We start from the raw sequence: 18,459 nt of genomic DNA, 5'->3' as shown, positions 1-18,459 counted from the left end.
AATTCATAGTATAGACAAAATATTGCCTTTGTGAAGACATTTAGGTTCTGAAGCTCTCAGTAAGTAAAGAGTTTAGATAACTGAGAACCTGTACTCAAATATTACAGTTTTGTTTTAAATTTTTATTAGGAAGCTTCATGTACACCTATAATCAAGAGATTTTGAGCATACAGTCTCTTACGAACAATTTTCTAAGACCAGGAAAGTTGGGACAGGCGAAGAAGAGCAGGGGTTCTCAGCGATTATTGAATCAATGATGCTCAATATCATTTTTCCTGATTGCCCTCAGGGCTTTGTGAAGCACAAAACAGGTGGAACTTAGGTAGCAAAAGTAGCTTTAAAGGAAGAGATGGATATATGTATACAGGCGCAACTACATGCTTTCCTGGGTCTTTGTCTCCATGGAAGGTAACAGCCTAGAAGGTGTCAGCTCTACATGTGAGATACCCATTGGAGTGCTGTGTTGATATTATGCCTAAGTGCCCTATTAATTAAAGGTGCATTACTAATTTTCCAACACATATTTGAGACTGTGGACACTACTAAGTAAGCCAGTAGTGTAACTAGAACTGAGCCCATCGTTTACAGAAATTGCCACGATGGCATCCTGATTTGCTCTTTCTTTAGTGTATGAATGAGCACCTAAAAGTCACTCTAAAAATTCTGAATGAAACTTTAAATTGGTATTTTGCTACTCTTATCTGCTAGGAATTTCTTCAACTTACATTTGTGATTTTTGATAAATGTCTTACACCCTTTTTGCTTTGCATTTTGCGTGCACCTGTCAGAGTTCTGCATTTTGTGATCTGAAGTCATTACTGCTTTGTGGAGTGAAATGACTTGTGCCTTGTACAAACGGGGTCATTGGCCACTTGCATTTTATGTGTTAGTAACAAAAGAGGAAGGGCAGTCAAAGGTAAAGGGCTAGATGTGGGGCTGCCTTGAGAGAGGGATGTCTGGGTCATAGATTTTTTTTTAAAGTAATAAACCAACATTATAATGTTGAAAATATTCTGTGTGTTGAATTTCTGTCTTTTGTTACACAGATTACTCTGAAAAAAATGTATCCTCTGATAACTTGGAGTGAAATTGGCAATCTTATGCCCTGGCACTAGCACAGCCCTCCACATATTTACTGTTGTCCTTGTTTTGAGTTACACACAGGCACTTAGGAGTTAAAGGATATTTAACTTGCTTTTCAATCCTCATCTGTGCCAAAAACACGGTATTGGGAGGGGGTGTAATTGTAATAGCCTTTAATGATTTCATTTGCCTGTAGAAAAGTCTAAGAAATCTACAATTCTGTTGGTTTTTGCAGCCTTTATAAGTCCTCACATAGACTACTGATTTCTTCTCTGTATCCTGCTCATTGTTGAAAAGCCAGAGCTATTTTTAACGTTTACACAATTTCGATAGATGATTCTTCATTCCACAAGGTTTGGTGCTAAAGCTGTGGAGCCTCTCGTAATTATCTCCTTCTCGTGGTTTGCTTGAATTTGATCACAGTGGCTGATTTCATGCATTGATAATGAAGGCTTAGGTTGCCTGTTTCTCGGCATAAATTCACCTCAGACTTGTGCGTTGACAGTGCTTCTGGTTTCAGCACGCTTGGAGATATAGAATTGAAATTGCTCTGCTTTCTTTACAAATGACTCAGAGTGTGCCTGTCCTTACCTAAAATGTTGCCAGCGTGTAAAGGATTTTCAATGAGCAGTGCAACAAGCCAGCAACTGAGAAGGTTTGGAGCGGCACTGATATAACGTGGTGCTGTCACACTGATAATCAAGGCTGGAGCCAAGTCTCGGTAGCACCGTGCTTTACCCTGGTCACATACTGGAAGTTTTGTGTATTGAACTTGGTTGCTCCTGAGGCTGGTGAGAGCCCTGGCAGGATGTGGAGTGGACTTCCTAGCAGAGGTGAGCATTTTTATTTGAATACTTGGATGCGGGGATCTGGGAGGTCGAACAGACTCTTCTGTCTTCTGTGTGTTGTGCTGAATCCTGTGGAGTCATCAGTTGTGCCTTATGTTGTACTGTCAGATCCGAAGGGGCATAGCTGAAGAGCAAATATCTGATTCTTTAAGTTGATGGGGATGTAACTCTTTGATGGAGGTGATCAGCATCCTTTTATTTCTGTGCTAGCTGTGTGCTGGGGACATCTTACCAGTAGGTGACTTCCTTTGCATTTTAAACATTCAAAACTAGTCAGGGATGTTATGTGATTTGCTATCATAACTAGAAGTAAGCAATTAGCAGTGTTATTATGTGCTTCAGATATATAAGAAGGCTACAAGCTAAATGCGCTTTACGTAAAATCTTTGATGTGAAAAATATATAGGAGGAAACAAGTCATGTTTATGAGACAACTAAGAAAGTAAGTGACATGGATTACATACTGGAGTCGACACCTTGTTAAGCTTGACATTATTAATAATTAAAAGTTATAACCTGTCATGCATTGGACAACCTACAGTAATTGATTTCAGAGGATAGTGTGTCAAATGAGAGGAGAAAATTAGCAGCGTTTCTTCATAAAGCGTTTTAATTGGATGTGATATTTTCAATGTAGCCAATTTTATCCTTTAAATGTAAATAAAGTGCTGGCACTCAAGAGAAGTTAAATGGCCAGATAATCATGCTCAGAAGGGTTTGATGTAACATTCCAGTTCTAGGATATTTGAAAGGAAACTGGATAAGGGCAAGCTCAAAGTTAGCCTCCGAATAAATGGGTCCTGTTGCTGAGATTCTGCTCAACTCTAATTCCTAGCGGGTGAGAGGCTGTTCTGAACACGGGAAGAGTGCGAGAGTTATGCTACATTCAAATGACATTATGCTTTTTCTGTTTCTGTTTAGTATGTTCAGTCTGCACAGGAATCTATTTTTATTTGACTGGAAACTAACATGGCACATGCGATATGTGTATGTGTGTATGTGTTTTTCTTTCTAAATTTATGTGAGGCAGTTATTTTATAGCTTCCAGCTTTAAAGTTACAGATAAGTGTGCATTTGTTTAACAGAAGACTTGAGAACCCTGTTTACTGCCAGTACATGTAAAGCTTGGCTAAGCAAACGCATCAGGAGCAAACCATTTGTGTTCACCAATCTGTCTCGGCAAGTCCCAGGGCCACTATATTGCTAGAAGCCACTGTGTGCTTTTGAAAGCATGAAATTAGTTTTATACTGAACACATGGTTTCTGATTTAGTAGCTCTTTTTATGGTAATGGTCAATTTATGGTTCACTGCCAGTATTTCAGTGTTCTGTCAATGCTGATAGCTTCTTCTAAGTTGTCTCTGTAACATTTTTTTTTTTGAAGTGGGAAATTGGGAAAACCTAATTACATCCTGAAGAAGATGCTTGTACCTTTAGACTGATCTGCTCTCAAGATGCCTTGTCATTTCTCCAAAGTTCCTTTCTACTGGTTAGCCTAGGTCTTGCAAATTTTAAATTTGCAAACGTTTGCCTCTGTGGACCTTCCCTAACATGTGGCATTAAAACTACTCTACTCTGAAATATACAGTGTTTGTTCATCTCAGTGTGTTTGTAGAAAACAATTCTTTCATGCTGACCATATTGTGTAATTCATCATTATGCTTTCCTGCTTGTCTATTAGTGCAACCTAGAGCAGTGCTGGAGAGAGTGAAACATTTAATGTTTGATATGCGTACATCTATGCTATGAGCAAGGCGAGTTACAGAAAAAAATTAAAACAGTTTGAGATCATATTGAACATTTTGAAAATGTATTCTGTCATGCAGTTGTTTCATCTTGAGAGGCAAAAGCTCTTAAGTGCTCAAATGATAACAATATTAAATGCAGGTTTTATTTGCTTTCACAGAATGAGAATAGATGAAATGCACGTGTAAATGTGGTAAGACTGCTCTCCTGCTTTTTCGTTTCCATCAGAAAACAACCCTTGTTGAAAGTTGTGCTGATCACAATGCATTTTAAAGCAGAGGTGATTAAAATGGCCAGAGCATTGAGTTGAGTACTTATTCCCGAGCTGAACCTTATCACAGTGGACATAGGGATGTATGTGGATTAGGGTACACAGTGGAATGGTTTTAATGTGCTTTTTCTCTCATGTGAGCTTGATAATGGGACAAAAACAACGTTGGAATCTCAAATTTCAGGATTTTTTTCCTTGCTAAATGATTAAACAGGATTATGGATTTATGATAATAAAATTATGGAAGTGCAGGGATATAATATATACTATTATAATTAGAAAAAATTGTTTAGATGAAGCACAATTTTAAATAGCACTTTTTTCTTCTGTTCTTTGGATAATGCTATGTCATAACTCATCATCAAATTGTCAGGGGAATTTTGAATTCGATTTCAGCTAATGAATAAATATTTCATATTTATCACTTCCCCTAAGTTCATGAAACAAATTGGGTTTGTGGGTTGAGAATTAGGTTAGAGGACATTGGAATTTTCTCTTTGAAATTAATGATGATGTAATATGTATAGTAAATTGGAAATGTTTAAAGAAGCCATAGGACATTAGAGTTCTCTTAGAATACTGAAACATGTCATATTACATAGAGCATAAAAATATCAACTCTGAAGAAAAGAATATAATTTTTCAGTATTTGGCTGAAGTCAGTAGCAATTTTTCTTTAGAAAAATAGGTTTGTTCCTGGCATTATGGGTTAGTGGGCAAAGCACCACCTGTGGTGCTGGTATCCCTTATGTATGCTGGTTAAAGTTCCGGCTGCTCCACTTCTGACCCAGATTCCTGCTCATGCGTCTGGAGAAGGTAACAGAAAAGATTTCTAGTGTTTGAATCCCTATGGGCCCCTGTACCATGTGGAAGACCTGTAAGAAGCTCTTAGCTCCCGGCTCTGTCTGGACCTATGCCTGGCCAAGTTGGCCATTTGGGGAGTTAATTGGTGGTTGGAAGATCAGTCAGTCTCTCTTTGTATGTGTGTGTCTAGCCCTCTTTATAACTTTGCCTTTCAAATAAATATATAAAATATTTAATATATTTAAATATATAGTTGCTATTTTAAAAATAGGAAAGACAGAAAAGTAGGAAGTCATCATGAAGATAAGCATTTCATGAACTTGAGCAATTTGTGTCTTTTCACCTTTATATCAGATGATATCAGTCTTGAATTGCAGATGTGATAAATCCGTCTTAGTTGAGAAACATAATTGCAAAATCAGAGTGCATTCCAGCTTCATTGGACTTTCACAATTGCATAAATCAATGCTTCGCTTGGGTAATTTGAAGTGTCTGTAGTCTTAAAAAATATGTGTTGTGTATACACACACACACACATATATCTATGTAGAGAGAGAGAGAAAGAGAGATCAGTCTTTCATCCACTGATTGACCCTGTCCATACACTCATTAGCTCTGGCTGGGCTAGGTTAAACCCAGGGATCCCATATGGGTTTTCAGTGGGTAGCAGGAACCCACATACTTGTGTCATCTTCCATTGCTGGCTAGATACACTGGCAGGACTGGATAGAAGCGAGAGATGCTGGCACTAGACCTGGCACTCTGATACTGGATGGCAGTGTTCCAACTGGCTGTGTAACAACAACACACTCCTCTGTAAATTGTTTTGAATTACGTTGTTGAAGTGATCATACTTTAATGAAAACATAGGGTTTTGCCTCAAAGCTTTATTTCCTTTTTCACTGAATTTTCAGTTTTGAGGAATGAACTAGGAAAACTTGTTTTATTCTTACCAGATTTAGCATATAAAAATACACAGAACTTCCTGTCAGACTTTAATTTTACCTAAAACTCATTCCTTTCCCAGTGTAAGTATGTCCCAGGCAAAATTTGGGGGCATAATAATACATTTTACTAAAATTGGTATTTGATCATATATTATAGTTAATGTGATAACCTTACCTACATCCACAGCTCTGACATGGGTGCAGGGACCCAAGCATCTGCTGCTGTTGTCCCAGGCATATTAGCAGGGAGCTGATTGGGAAATGGAACATCCTGGACTTGGACTCACACCCGTTTAGGGTTCCAATTGTGTAGATGGTGGTTTAATCTATACCACTACACCAACCCCACTTATTTTTTCAATAAGAAAGTGAGTCTTCAGTAATGACCTAAAAGGTTTGACCTACCAAAGCCAAAATGGACACTTTTGGCTCCTGTAAAAATGGTCAGATTCTAGGTTTATGCCTAGAAACCAGTGTAGTGACAAAGCTGCTATTTAAGAAACTTAACATGATATTGAAAATAGGATGATGATGCATAAATCACTAGTAAGTATATGGAAACCTCCTCTAATTGCTAAGACAAACCAATAAAAGCAGCAATGATTTAAGCAATCATTGTCAGCAATGATTTAAGAGAGTAACAGCGAATATTATATAATTTCTAATAGTTGGTGCTTGCAGCTAGACTATTTTTAGGATTTTTCTTCCTCAGTATGTTTAAAAATTGAATTTATAAGTAAATTTTATGTTGTTGTAGTTAAGTTGTGTAATGAGAGGACTTTCTGGGTCTTTTCCCTTACCCCTCTTGACTTCTGTTTAAGTATCCTTGGCTTTTCTGACCTTAGGACTTTATTTTTTACTATTATGCCTTAAATTTCTCAGAATGACAGACAAACTTGCAAACTTTCCTTAGAAGAAAAACCCCTGAATGATTATGCTTACTGTAGCAGAGTAAAGTAGGATGGATAGAATATTGTGTGCCTATTGTGTACCTCATCCAATGTCTTTATTTACAGGTTTTTATTGAATCCTTGCGACAACTTTATAACATATTTAAAAGTAATACCCCTTGTAAACATGTTGAACTGTTTCATCAAAACCTTGTTGCCAGCCGTGAGCTACCCCAGTTTTAACCACTGCAGAACAGAGCAGAACATTGTGACCTAACTCTCATGTCACTCTTCCACATGGGGCAACCTCGGCACAGCAGCATAAAGGGACTCTGTTCTGAGAGTCTTCATCTAACATAAGCCTGCATTGAAAAATCATTTTTGCTCACTCAGCCTTTTGCCTCCTTTTCTCCTGCTTCCTTGTATTCATCCACACTGACTTTTTATAAATCCAACAGGAATGATTAGATGTTAGTGTATAATTTGATTCTCAGAATGAGAAAAATGCATGAAAGTGAAACACATCCAATGTAACAGGGCTTTTTTTTTTTTTGGTTAGGAAACTTTATAATCAATTAGTCAGTGATGTAGAGAAGAAAATGGTGAGAGAACTTTCTTTACCTTTACCTTTTTGTTCTTGGTCTGTAATGTCAGCTGCTTTTTCTTTGTCTTTCATGTCAAGCCAGGAAATGTAGTTTGAGCACAAATTGCTCTATTACATGTCAGAGCAGTTAACCGAAGTTTTGGGAATGGATAGCTCTGCCATCTGAATAAAGTATTGTTCATTAAACTATATGTCTTTGAACCAAATGTTCCTTTTTCACTTACTTACTAACTTGGTTCAGTTCTCAGTATCTCTAGCCTTAAAGGACAAATTCTTCTTTAATTCTGCTTTTTAAAAAATATCTATTGGTTTATCCATATGAATTATTTTAGATTCCTTATTCCCCCTACACAAACTCCTTATCAATCTATTTGTCACTTTTGCCTGTACATAAATGTTTCTGTGTTATACATTGTTTAGTTGCATAAGAGAGATTAATTGTTTCTAATTGCATAAGACACTAATCTTTTTGTGTCTATGCTTTTGGTAAGTGTTCTGATTCCTTTTCACCCTAAATAATTCCTTTATTCCAGCCCCATGTTGACTCCATTGTCTTATATGTACTTGACTCTATCTGGTTGTATGATATGTGTTCATGGCAAAATATCAACATGAATTCATAATATAAATTTCAAACATTGAATATTAGGGCTGACAAGTGGGAAAAGTTACTGCCTCCTATAAAGACACCATTTCATGTCCTCATGTGCCTGTTCAGATCCAGCTCTCTGGAAAAGCAACAAGAAAATGACTGAAATGCTGGGGTCTCGGTGTTTGGGCCTGAGGTCACCTATGGTAAGGCAGACAGTGGCCTTCAGCCACAAGAACCACTGGAGACAAGCTGGTGAGGAATGTCCATTTTATTACTCACAGGTTATAGGTTTTAAAGGATAAGGAAGGGGAAGGCAGGAGGGAGCCTTCCAGCAGACCCTATGCCCACCAAAGATGCTGCAATTCACTGTATGACACATCTGTTTGCCTAGATCTTCCGTCATGTCAGAGGTCATGTTCCAGGTGTACTCTCCTTGACATTGCAGCCATGTTGGAGGTCACACTTTACATGTATGTCTGAAGACTGTGCCTCAGGCCATGGGGAAAGTTAAGCTTAAGCCACATCCTCCAGAAAGCAGGACAGGGCCTGGGGCGATCTACCGCACTTGGGCACTTGCACCCGTAAAGAGACTCAGAAGAAGCTCTTGGCTTCTGGCTTTGTTGGACATTGTGACCATTGGAGATTGTACAAGTAGTTAGATGTAAGATTTCTTTCTCTCACTTTCCTCTCTCTCTATTGTGACTTCCAAATAAATAAAATAAATCTTAATTAAAATGCTGAATGTCTTTCAAAAACATTTATTTCTCTTTGAAATTATCCTCACTATTTCGAGAAATGCACTGATAAATGATTACCAGTTTGGAGAACTCTTTTTTCCGTCTCTCTTTAGTTTACTTAAATTTGAATGCTATAGTTTAAAAATTCATGTCTTACAAAGTTTACCCCTTATATCACAGTGTTGAGAGATGGGGCTTTGTGAGAGGTGTTTTTGGGTTAATGCTGCTTGTAAAAGGCTTGGGCCTGAGGTCCACCTCTCTTGCTCTCTCTAATCATGTGATGTGTCCTGCCGTTATGATGGAGCAAGAAGGCTCTTGCCAGATATAGATCCTGACCTTGAACTTCTCACCTTGAGAACTGTAAAAAAAAACTGTCTGTGCTTGGTAATAAATTATCTAGTCTCAGGTATTCTGTTTCAGCTTCTTAAAACAGACTCAGTATGCTTGTTTGCCAGGGATATTTTCTTGGCAATGAATGAACACTCTGCCAGGGAACACCTCAGCTGTCAGAGGTGAGGAGCCTTCCCTCTTGTAGTTTCTTCTTAGGAGTCTCTAACACCACTGGGGCCAAACATCTTTGTGCTGATATTTCAGACTCAGTGTGTGAATTGCACTTGGAGCTCTGTGATAATACCAGTTCTATTTTTCCTTGTTCTGGTTCACTCTCCGTTAGTGTTAGTTTTTGTGGTGCAGCTTCAGAATCCATGCTTTTGATCACTGTTCAGAATAGTTTTTTGTAACAAAGTCTTCATTGATACTATACCATAGGAACCTGTACCCTGGGTGATGATGATGATGTTAATTTGAATGTATCGCTGGCTGAATGCCTATACTGCTAGTGTATATTAGCTTAAGGTGAGGCTCCAGGACTCTACAGTTGTTACAAGAGTTTAGAGTCACTTCTTTGTTTTACAGTCATGAGGAATTATGACACAAACAATGAAGGATGGGTGAGTAAAGCAAGCAAAAGTAGATTTCAATTAGAATTAGAGTTCTGCTTGCTACAAGTGGTCTTCAAGGGAGGGGTCTGTCAAGGTCTGGGTGTTGACAGCTTTTATAAAGACTGCATATCAATTCACATCAGTTGATCGGTTCTACATAATTTTGATATCAGGGATGTGCTTTTTGTTTTGTCTATATGTCTCTTGCCAAGTGATCATTGTTCCTGAGCAGTTGACATGTTGGCTGCTTGGGAGATGTGACTGCTGAGAAATATTGTTGACCTGACCAATTAAGGTGGCTTAGGTTCACTTGATCAGCTGCCATGCACTTAAGACATGCTGTTTTGGGGTGTGCTATGGTATGATGCCAGATCTAATTTCTCACATGGTTGGTTACCTGTGGATTTGGGACCCATTGTGTTCCCTAACAATCTCTTCACTTTCCTGGGGCAAGGTCTTTTGTCTAATCAGCCTGTGTCAGGTTTCATACAAACACCTGGTTCCTTATTCCCACAGGGGCCTCTCCTGCTGATTAACCCTTCTAATTCCTCACCCAGTTACTTGGTACAAACAATGATGACCCGTCATTAATTTTGTAGGTGCTACCAAGCTGAAATAATAGGTGTATAGGAAGATTCAAGCAAATATAAATCCTACTAAGGCCACCTCCCACACAAAAATCAATCAGAATCTGTGAGGGTACAATCCAGCGATCAATCTTTTTAAAGTTCCAAGGTGATTCCAGTGTGCAGCCTGGGTTGTAACTATTCTGCAAAAGTAACCCAATTTCAACATGGTCAGTTTCAGCTAACACTGAGTTGAGGAGGGAGTAAAAAAAATTGTAGGAACGCTGATCAAGTACAAACTCATATGAGTCAAAAGCATGATTTTACTCACCATTTCACTCATATTCTCTCCCTCTCCCTCCCTCCCTCTCTCTCTCTCTCTCTCTCTCTCTCTCTCTCTCTCTCACACACACACACACACACACACACACACACACACACACACACAGAGTCTTGATAGTATCTTAGATAGTCTTCACAGAAAGAGTATCTGTGACAATGAAGATTAGAGTTCTGCCCTTTGCTGAACTGGCAGAGCGTGACCAGAAATTGAGTAAAATATAGGAGACGCTTAGGTGCTTTCATTTGAGGGTTGCCAACATGGTAATGTACCTTGTCAAGGAGACAATGTTATGATGGGATTTACTATCTATAATGATTAAGTTATACTCTTTAAATAGATACTTTAATTAAAATTAGCATTGGTGGGTGGACTTTATAGGAAGATTTTTATTTGCTATAAAACATTCTTCCAGTAGTGTTATCTGAAGGGGAGAGGGTTCCCTTATGGATGCATGCATTGTTGGTGTTATTTAAGCAGAAGGCAAACTGGGAAGTATGATTAAGAAGGTTCAAAGGATGGAAGGATGGTTTAAGTAGATAATCTTGCAACCTCAGTCTATATTATTTCATTATGCTAAGAGGAGAGTTTATAGATTCCCAACACAAAGAAATGATAAATGTTTAAAGAAATGAAAGGATAATTTCTCTTGTTTTGTGATTGCACATACCATACATTTATCACACTATCTCACTGTACCCCAAGAATATGTAATTTATAAAGAGCATGTTATAAAAAATACATCAGTGAGCATTTGTTCTTTACATTTGGGAGAAACAGGAGAGTGGAATGGTTATGGGAACAGTTTTTGAGAGAAAGTCCAACTCTGCTATAACTTGGCTGTATGATCCAACTCTCTCAGTCCTCAATTATAGAGCAAAACCAATAACATACTCCACTGCATGGTTTTGTTGTACAAACTGAGTGAGAAAAATGTACATAAAATTTTCACATGGCAATTTGAGGGAAAATTGGAAGAAATGCAGTGTAAGGTACCATGTAAAGACTGTAGGGTTGCCAAATGCTGACCATGTAGTAAACTGTCAGTCAATTTAATTCTTTTAATAACTTTGTTCTAACAAAAATTGTATCTGAAAGATAAAGCATAGAACAGGTGAATATTATCATGTAGAGAAAGGGTCGGGGGTGTGGATGTGAGGGTGGCATTAAAGTGGAACAGGTTAAGCCTATTTTTTCCCATATGGACATTAATTCCTGTTCCAGCTGCTCCACTTTCCATCCAATTCCCTGCTAATGTGTGTAGGAAAGTAGTGGAAAATGGCCCCAAGTGCTTGGGCCACAGTGCCCACATGGAAGACTTGGAGGAAACTCCTGGCTTCCACCTGGCCCATCATGGGTTGCTGTGGCTGTTTGGGAAGTCAACTAGTGGATGAAAGATCTCTCTCTCTGCTTTTAGCTTTAAAAAAAAAGTGTAGGGGAAAAGGAAAGGAGTTTATGAAATTGAGTTGAGAACTCTTGTTTTTAATTCTTCTTCCTTTTCTGTTATTTCATTTGATGTTTATTATAAGGTAAGTATGGCAAGTAGCATTTGCTTGTTATACTATTAATAAATCATCATCACTAAGAAGGTAAGTGGCTTTTGGAAGAGAACTGACTGGAGGTTAAACCTAGACCTCTTGAGCTGCCACTGAACAACTGTCATCCATTACGCCATCTTCTTTTGCCAGATCTGTGTACAGTCCAACATGAATGTCTATATTTAAGTAAGGATTTAGCGGTAGAGACTAGAAACTATGATGAAGCTTATAAATAGAGGCAGGATATGAAAAAGGAATATGGTTATTGAGCTGCCTTTAGTCAACTGATAAATTTTTAAAGCTATGCTGATAATTGTCAGACCATGTTTAAGAAAGGCTAGAATGGTGGGTCCAGTGTGATAGCTCAGTTGGCTAACCCTTTGCCTCCAAGTGCCAGTATCCTGTAGGGGCACTGGCTCATACTCCAGCTGCTCGATTTCCCATCTAGCTCTCTGCTTAAGGCCTGGGAAAGCAGCAGAGGATGGCCCTAAGTCTTTTGGGCCTGTTTCTACGTGAGAGACCTAGAAGAAGCTCCTGGCTCCTGACTTTGGATCATTTTGGCTCTAGCAATGCAGCTGCTTGGGGAATGAACTAGTAGATGAAAGATCTTTCTCTTTGTTTCTCCTTCTTTCTAAATCTATCTTTCCAATTTAAAAAAAAAAGCTAGAAGGGTGATTAAAAGCAGAAGCGTTAAACCACACGCTAATGTTAACATTAATCACATTTTATTTATTTAGCTACCGAAAGTACTTTATGTGTGATATAATTAGCTATCCTTGACACACCTTATGCTAAAGAACAAGCTTCTTTAAGCATAATATAGCAAATCTAGATGTTAATGGGAATCAACATATATTAAAAGTGTGGTCCAGTGAGGTGTAGGAGGAGGAAGGCCAAGAGATAAAAGCGTGTGCTTCGATCTATTAATCAGCACAAGCTTTTGTCCTGGCAGTAAATACACTCATTTAAGATGCCTCCATACCTCCATACCACAGCTCAATGCCTGGGATAGTTTCAGGCTGGGACTTTCAGTTCCAGCTTCCTGTCAGTACAGACTGACAGTATAGCTCAAGTGATTGGATTCTTGTCATGTATTTGCGGGACCTGGATTACATGGCTCTTGGTTCCTGGCTTGAACCTTGTGCACATTTAGGAAGTGAACCAGTGGATAGGAGAGGGCCCTCACCTTTTATCTCTCCCTTCCCTTTTTCTTCTTCCCCTTCCCTCCCTTCCCCTCTCTTCCTCTCTCCTCCTTTCTCTGTCCTCTTCCCTCCACTTTTGAACAGTGCTCTTCTTCTCTCCTCCCCTCTGTTCCCCTCTTCTTCCTTCCTTCCTCTTCCTCATCCTTCAGTGTGTTTCTCATATTATAAAATAACTTATTTACAAAAATATATAGAAAAATATGCTATTTAATTTTAGATGAAGTTATAAGACTCCGAAATATCAAACAATATTGAAATTTTTATTAATTTCTGTTGCTTGCTCTTAGTTCAGTAAATATAGATTATAAATATGGGTAGGCTGTTAAAAACTATCATTTGTCCAATAGAAATCTTAATTATAAGCTATAAATGTTAGTTGCAGTTCTTGCCGACCAAAGTATCATGTTTATTTTCTTTTTGTCACATTTGAATAGGCTTATACAATTAAAAAAAGCTTAATGAAATTTATATTTAAGTAACAAACTCTTTACCCATAATTAACCATTTTTATACTTAACAATATACTTTTTTCATACTTTAATTATCACATTGCATGTTTTTTAAAAATAATTTTTTTCACCTAAAAGCCTGCAAGTATCTTGAGTTTAGAGTTTCTGTCCTGTTTCTTTTAATCTTGTGACTCTTCCTGTAATACATCACATGTTAAATGATTGACTCAAAACACTAATGAAGTATAAAACACTTGAATATGGGATTTAATCTTGTGCAATAAATAAATTAATATGACCGTTCATTAAAAATGCTTTAAGTTAAACTGCTGTGAGTGCAGTTTTTCTGACCTATGAGCAAGATGAAATGATGGCAGAATGAGCTTGTTCGGGGGCATAGGAGGAACACTTCTGTTTCCCAAGAAGTTGTGACTGTCTCTAGTTGTCTGTGAGTAACCTTCTGTGATGTGCTTCTTATCCAACTCCTGATGCCAGGGGTTTAGGGGACTTCAGCTTTGTGATATAAATGCACATCCAAAGTACTTCAGTACAGTTCATATTACCACGTGTCAAAAGAAATCACAAAAGCATGTTAAAATGACACTAATCATTATTACTATTAATTAGTGAGCTTATATCTGCAAATATGAGACCTTTCAGTGGTGTGCTGGGTTTGTTTTTAAAGTATCTCTTAGTTTTTCTTATGAGAAACATAGCTTGGTAGCCCATTGTGAATTTAACAACAACCCCAAATGTTACCACACTGAAACATGATATATATTACAAAAACAAAAAAAACAACCCCCCCACCCCCACACCAAAACAACCCAGAGTTTACAACCTCTAATTACCCAGTTACCCAGTTTCATGCTGTTACTAACCCTAGGATTTTGTAATGCTGAATGATTTTCTTTTGGGTTACAGTGCAAAGTCATGATGAGATGATAGATGTTTTATGTGAAGAATTCTTTCACACATAGGGCTTTAGTGCTGAGTATCAAGTTAATGTAAGTGATTCTTTCTTGTTTGTTTAATCTCAAAATCCCACCTGAGCCAGAATGAAAGTGGTTATTTCTTATATTTAGTGTCAGTTTGACAAACTGTATTATGAAGAATTTGATTAACATTATGATCAGTTGACTATAGATTAATAGGACATATGCCTCTGTTTCCAGATTGGTCTAAATTGGTTGGACTGCTGCTTCTTAAAATATATATTTGCACTTGGAGATGATTTTCGTGAACCAAATACTCTTTCCTTGTTATGATTAGTTGTGCAATTTCTGGCATTTAGCATTGCCTGCTAGGATTAAGGGTAAATTTTGTGTATGTGAATTCACACAGAGCCAACTAGGTGGATGTACCACTGTGATACTAGTTGCTCTGGCACCATGCTGTAATTGGCTGGACTAACTGGACATAATCACTTTACCTAAGACTAATATTCTATGAATTCCATTTTTTTTCTTTGTCTCATGAAAAAGGACAACAGAAGTACACCAGAAAAGAATGCTTCATGAACCTCAGCCTGTCAGGCAGTTTAAATAAATAAGCTTGAAGAAGCGTTTGGGGGTGGGTGTGCCTTCTCCTTATACCTGTCCCCTTCCCCCAGATACAGGAGGAAGAAAAAGAAAATTTGGAAACAATGTTCTCACCCACTTTCCCCTAGTCTTCTATGCTTCCCACCCAGCTCAACTATGTAAACATCATAAAAAGTAAATGAATAACAACAGCAGCAACAACAACAACAACAAAAGTATTATCTGAGAGTCAGCACAGGAAATACAGTGAAGAAGCCAGAAAGGCTGATTAATTGTGCAAGAAAAAGATTTGTTTCTTTTCCTATGCTTTCTTTGTGAAAAGTTAGTGTTAAGTGGTAGCTTGCACGAGTCGCTTTCTCAGAATTGGCTGCATGCTGGAATCAGTTGGGAAGTTTTGAACAGCACTGAACCCAGTCTCCACTTTATTTTATTTTTTATTTATTTATTTTTTGGAAAAGGCAGATTTACCAAGAAAAGGAAAGACAGATCTTCATCCACTGGTTCATTCCCCAAGAGGCTGCAAATGCCAGAGATGAGTCAATTCAAAGGTAGGAGCCAGGAGTTTTCTCTGGGTCTCTCATGTGAGTGCAGGGTCCCAAGACCTTGGTCCATCCAACACTGCTCTCCAGGAACAAGCAGGGAACTAGCAGGGAGCTAGATGGTAAGTGGAGCAGCGGGGACATGAACTGGTACCCAAATGGGAAGTCTGCACTTGAAAGTGGAGATTTAGCTGAGACAGGAACCAGTGCCTACATGGGATCCAGGTGCATGCAAGGGAAGGATTTTAGTCACTGGGCCACCCATCACACTGGGCCCTCAGCCTCCATTTCTATGAATTAAACCAGAGTCATTGGTGTGCATAAGGGCTTCTCTTGTTTTTGAACCTGTAACTTTGGGATTACTAGTGAGAGAGTTTTGGGCACTACTTTAAAAGCAATAAAAACTCTGGCAAAGTTACTGCTAAAAATAGGATAGGAGAAATGGCAATAGGGAAAAGGATTTGTGAATCAGTTTCAGGTGGGCACAAGTTCAAACTCTGACCCCAACTATATTTTTCTGTGTGGGAAAGTTCTCTGGTCTTTATAAACTCGATTTTTGCATATGTAAAATGTACCTCATAGCTCTTCAATATATGTTGTGATTGAATGAAAACACATATGCCAAGGAGTCTGGTACAGTGCTTATGAACTTGGTAACTGTGGGGAAAGTAAAAGCAGAGTGATACCTTTGTATGTTTGCAGTCTTCACAGCCTTTTTTGGACAACCTAGGAACAGTTCTAGCCAGATCTGAACACTTGAGTTGGAAATAAAATGTGCATATTTTGCTTGGAGAAACGCATTTCATTAGGATAAATGCATACTTCTAAAAATGTATCTCATTTGAACAGGTGCTCTCTGAGACAGTGTCTGAGTTATGTTTTTACAATCAAGTGAAAAAAAATCACAATAGATTAAGGTTGTAATTTTTGTTGCCCAGGGACAGTCTGGTTGTATGAAAACAGAATTGTATCGGAGAGAATCTTTCAAATTTAATGCCACTTTTGATTTTAGGTTGCTTTACCTTTATCTTGTTGCCATCCTTTTTTTTCTCTTTGTATCATAATAACGTTTCTACTCACACTAAATCTTCCATCTAGAAATTCCTTCCTAAGCATTTATTCATGATTGTCTATTAGCATTAATTCCACATACATTTTGTCCTTAGTTCTTTGATCAATATTGAACCAATACCCAATTTGCAAGTGAACTCTGGTTACTTGATTTGTAAGGTAATTTGTGATTTTTAGGTGTATCTTTGTAGAATTGCTGGTTTATATTTTTAGGCATGTTCTTTTATTTCAGAGAGGAAAAATGCAGTTTCCACAGGAGGAACCAAGACCTATACTAATTTCAGAAAATAATGTAAAGGATAGATGGAGGAGAGGTAAGAGGGCAGGAGGTAGAATGCAAATCAGTGTGTATATCGAAATGTTTCTGTTTTGGATAGGTACAATTAAACTAATATTTTTTTTAGTATTATGTGGAAAATGTCTTCTGTAGGTCTCTAAGAGTTGCGGGAGAGGCTACTTAAAGTTCTTAAGAGGTGGTGATAGATGAGTTGTCACCAAAATGGGACACTTTCATGTTATTAATGATTAGGTCATGACCCAGGCATAAACTCAGCATTACCTCATACTGGAATGTACGGTGGAGGTGTTGTCAGTCTTAGAATTTTTACAATGCAGGTATTAAGTAGATTATCTGGATTCTTGTTTAATATATTCTGGATTCTTGCTTAATCTATATATATTTAGCAATTTAGAGATAATAACTTCAGTAATCCAGCTTTTTTTGTAACACTATCATATTCAGTCTTTTGCCTGTTTGAGAATTGATAGTTTTGTGATCCTTGAGACATTTAGGAAATTGGAGACAGTGCTATGGAACCTAGAAAATAAGATCAAGTAAGAATCTATACTAGGTAATAATATATTTCCAAACTTGAAAGTGTTTTCAGTTTTGTTCTGATTTTTCTTTGTAGTTTTGAAAGATTCCAGTAGGTTTGCATCTGTTTACGAGTTTCAATTCTGAGATCCTTTTTGCACTCAGAAGATTCTGTTCCCTTGGACTCTCCGACTAGATTGAGTCCACCTCCAGCTGTCTCAAATTGTGCTTAATCACCATGAAAGTTCTGTTGATTGTCAATGATGTTTGCCTGATTAATTCAGCTCTAACTGTGTAGGCTCCTTACCTGTGCCTTTTAGCACGTCTTAGAAAATTAAATGTTTCCTTTATGGATTTTCAGGAAACTTGAACAGAGAAGAAAGTTAATCCCTCCTCTTTTTTTTAATAGACATATTAGAATATTCTCATTAGTTTTTAAAATCCAGTTTTGACTCCACTGTCAATATTTTATGTGAGCTCAATTTTATTTGAAGACATGTTTTCACTCTGTCGGTTTGTTAGAATTTGTTTGTTAGCATAAACTAGTTGAATGCTTTTAAAATACAGTAAGATACAATCAATGGGGAGTGCATTTAACAAAGTTTAGAAGGTACTTGTGCTATCATAGTTTTCAGTAAGTTTAATAGTTTCAAATTTGAGCTTTTTCAAAATTTTGTAAAGTGGCATTGAAATCCTAAATATATAAAATGACATGGCTTCTTCTGTTGAGCACAATTGATTTCTGTCACTTTAGTGTTAATTTTCTGTCCCCAGATCTTTCCAATTTAGAATTGGTGAGTAGCAACTTTAGCAATTGACGACAGTAGTTTGCTTAAAAATATTAAGGACTTCTGATGATTTCAGTTCTTCACGAATAAGATGTGATATATTAGTGCCAGATAATACCATATGCAAAATGAAAATTTAAAAAATTGTG

At 37.6% G+C, this 18,459-nt stretch overlaps 1 protein-coding gene across 4 annotated transcripts in view; it reads left to right on the top strand.

The window, feature by feature from the left end:
• Positions 1–18,459, top strand: part of ZNF385B (zinc finger protein 385B) — a 292,597-nt gene that overhangs the window by 9,472 nt on the left and 264,666 nt on the right. The window contains exon 1 of one of the 4 annotated variants that reach the window (XM_040972126.1): positions 1,126–1,916. The exons of the other annotated variants lie outside the window; for them this stretch is intronic. Within the exon in view, the coding sequence (XP_040828060.1) occupies positions 1,892–1,916 (25 nt within the window). The 5' untranslated portion in view covers positions 1,126–1,891. Of the gene's footprint in view, positions 1–1,125; positions 1,917–18,459 lie in introns of those variants that run through there. 4 annotated transcript variants of the gene reach the window in all.

Source organism: Ochotona curzoniae, unplaced genomic scaffold (assembly GCF_017591425.1).
Source record: "Ochotona curzoniae isolate NIBS_2020 unplaced genomic scaffold, NIBS_Ocur_1.0 contig_2210, whole genome shotgun sequence".
In the NCBI taxonomy this organism is placed as follows: domain Eukaryota; kingdom Metazoa; phylum Chordata; class Mammalia; order Lagomorpha; family Ochotonidae; genus Ochotona; species Ochotona curzoniae.
Note: the sequence above shows the minus strand (reverse complement) of the source record. Positions and strands in the feature narration are given on the sequence as shown.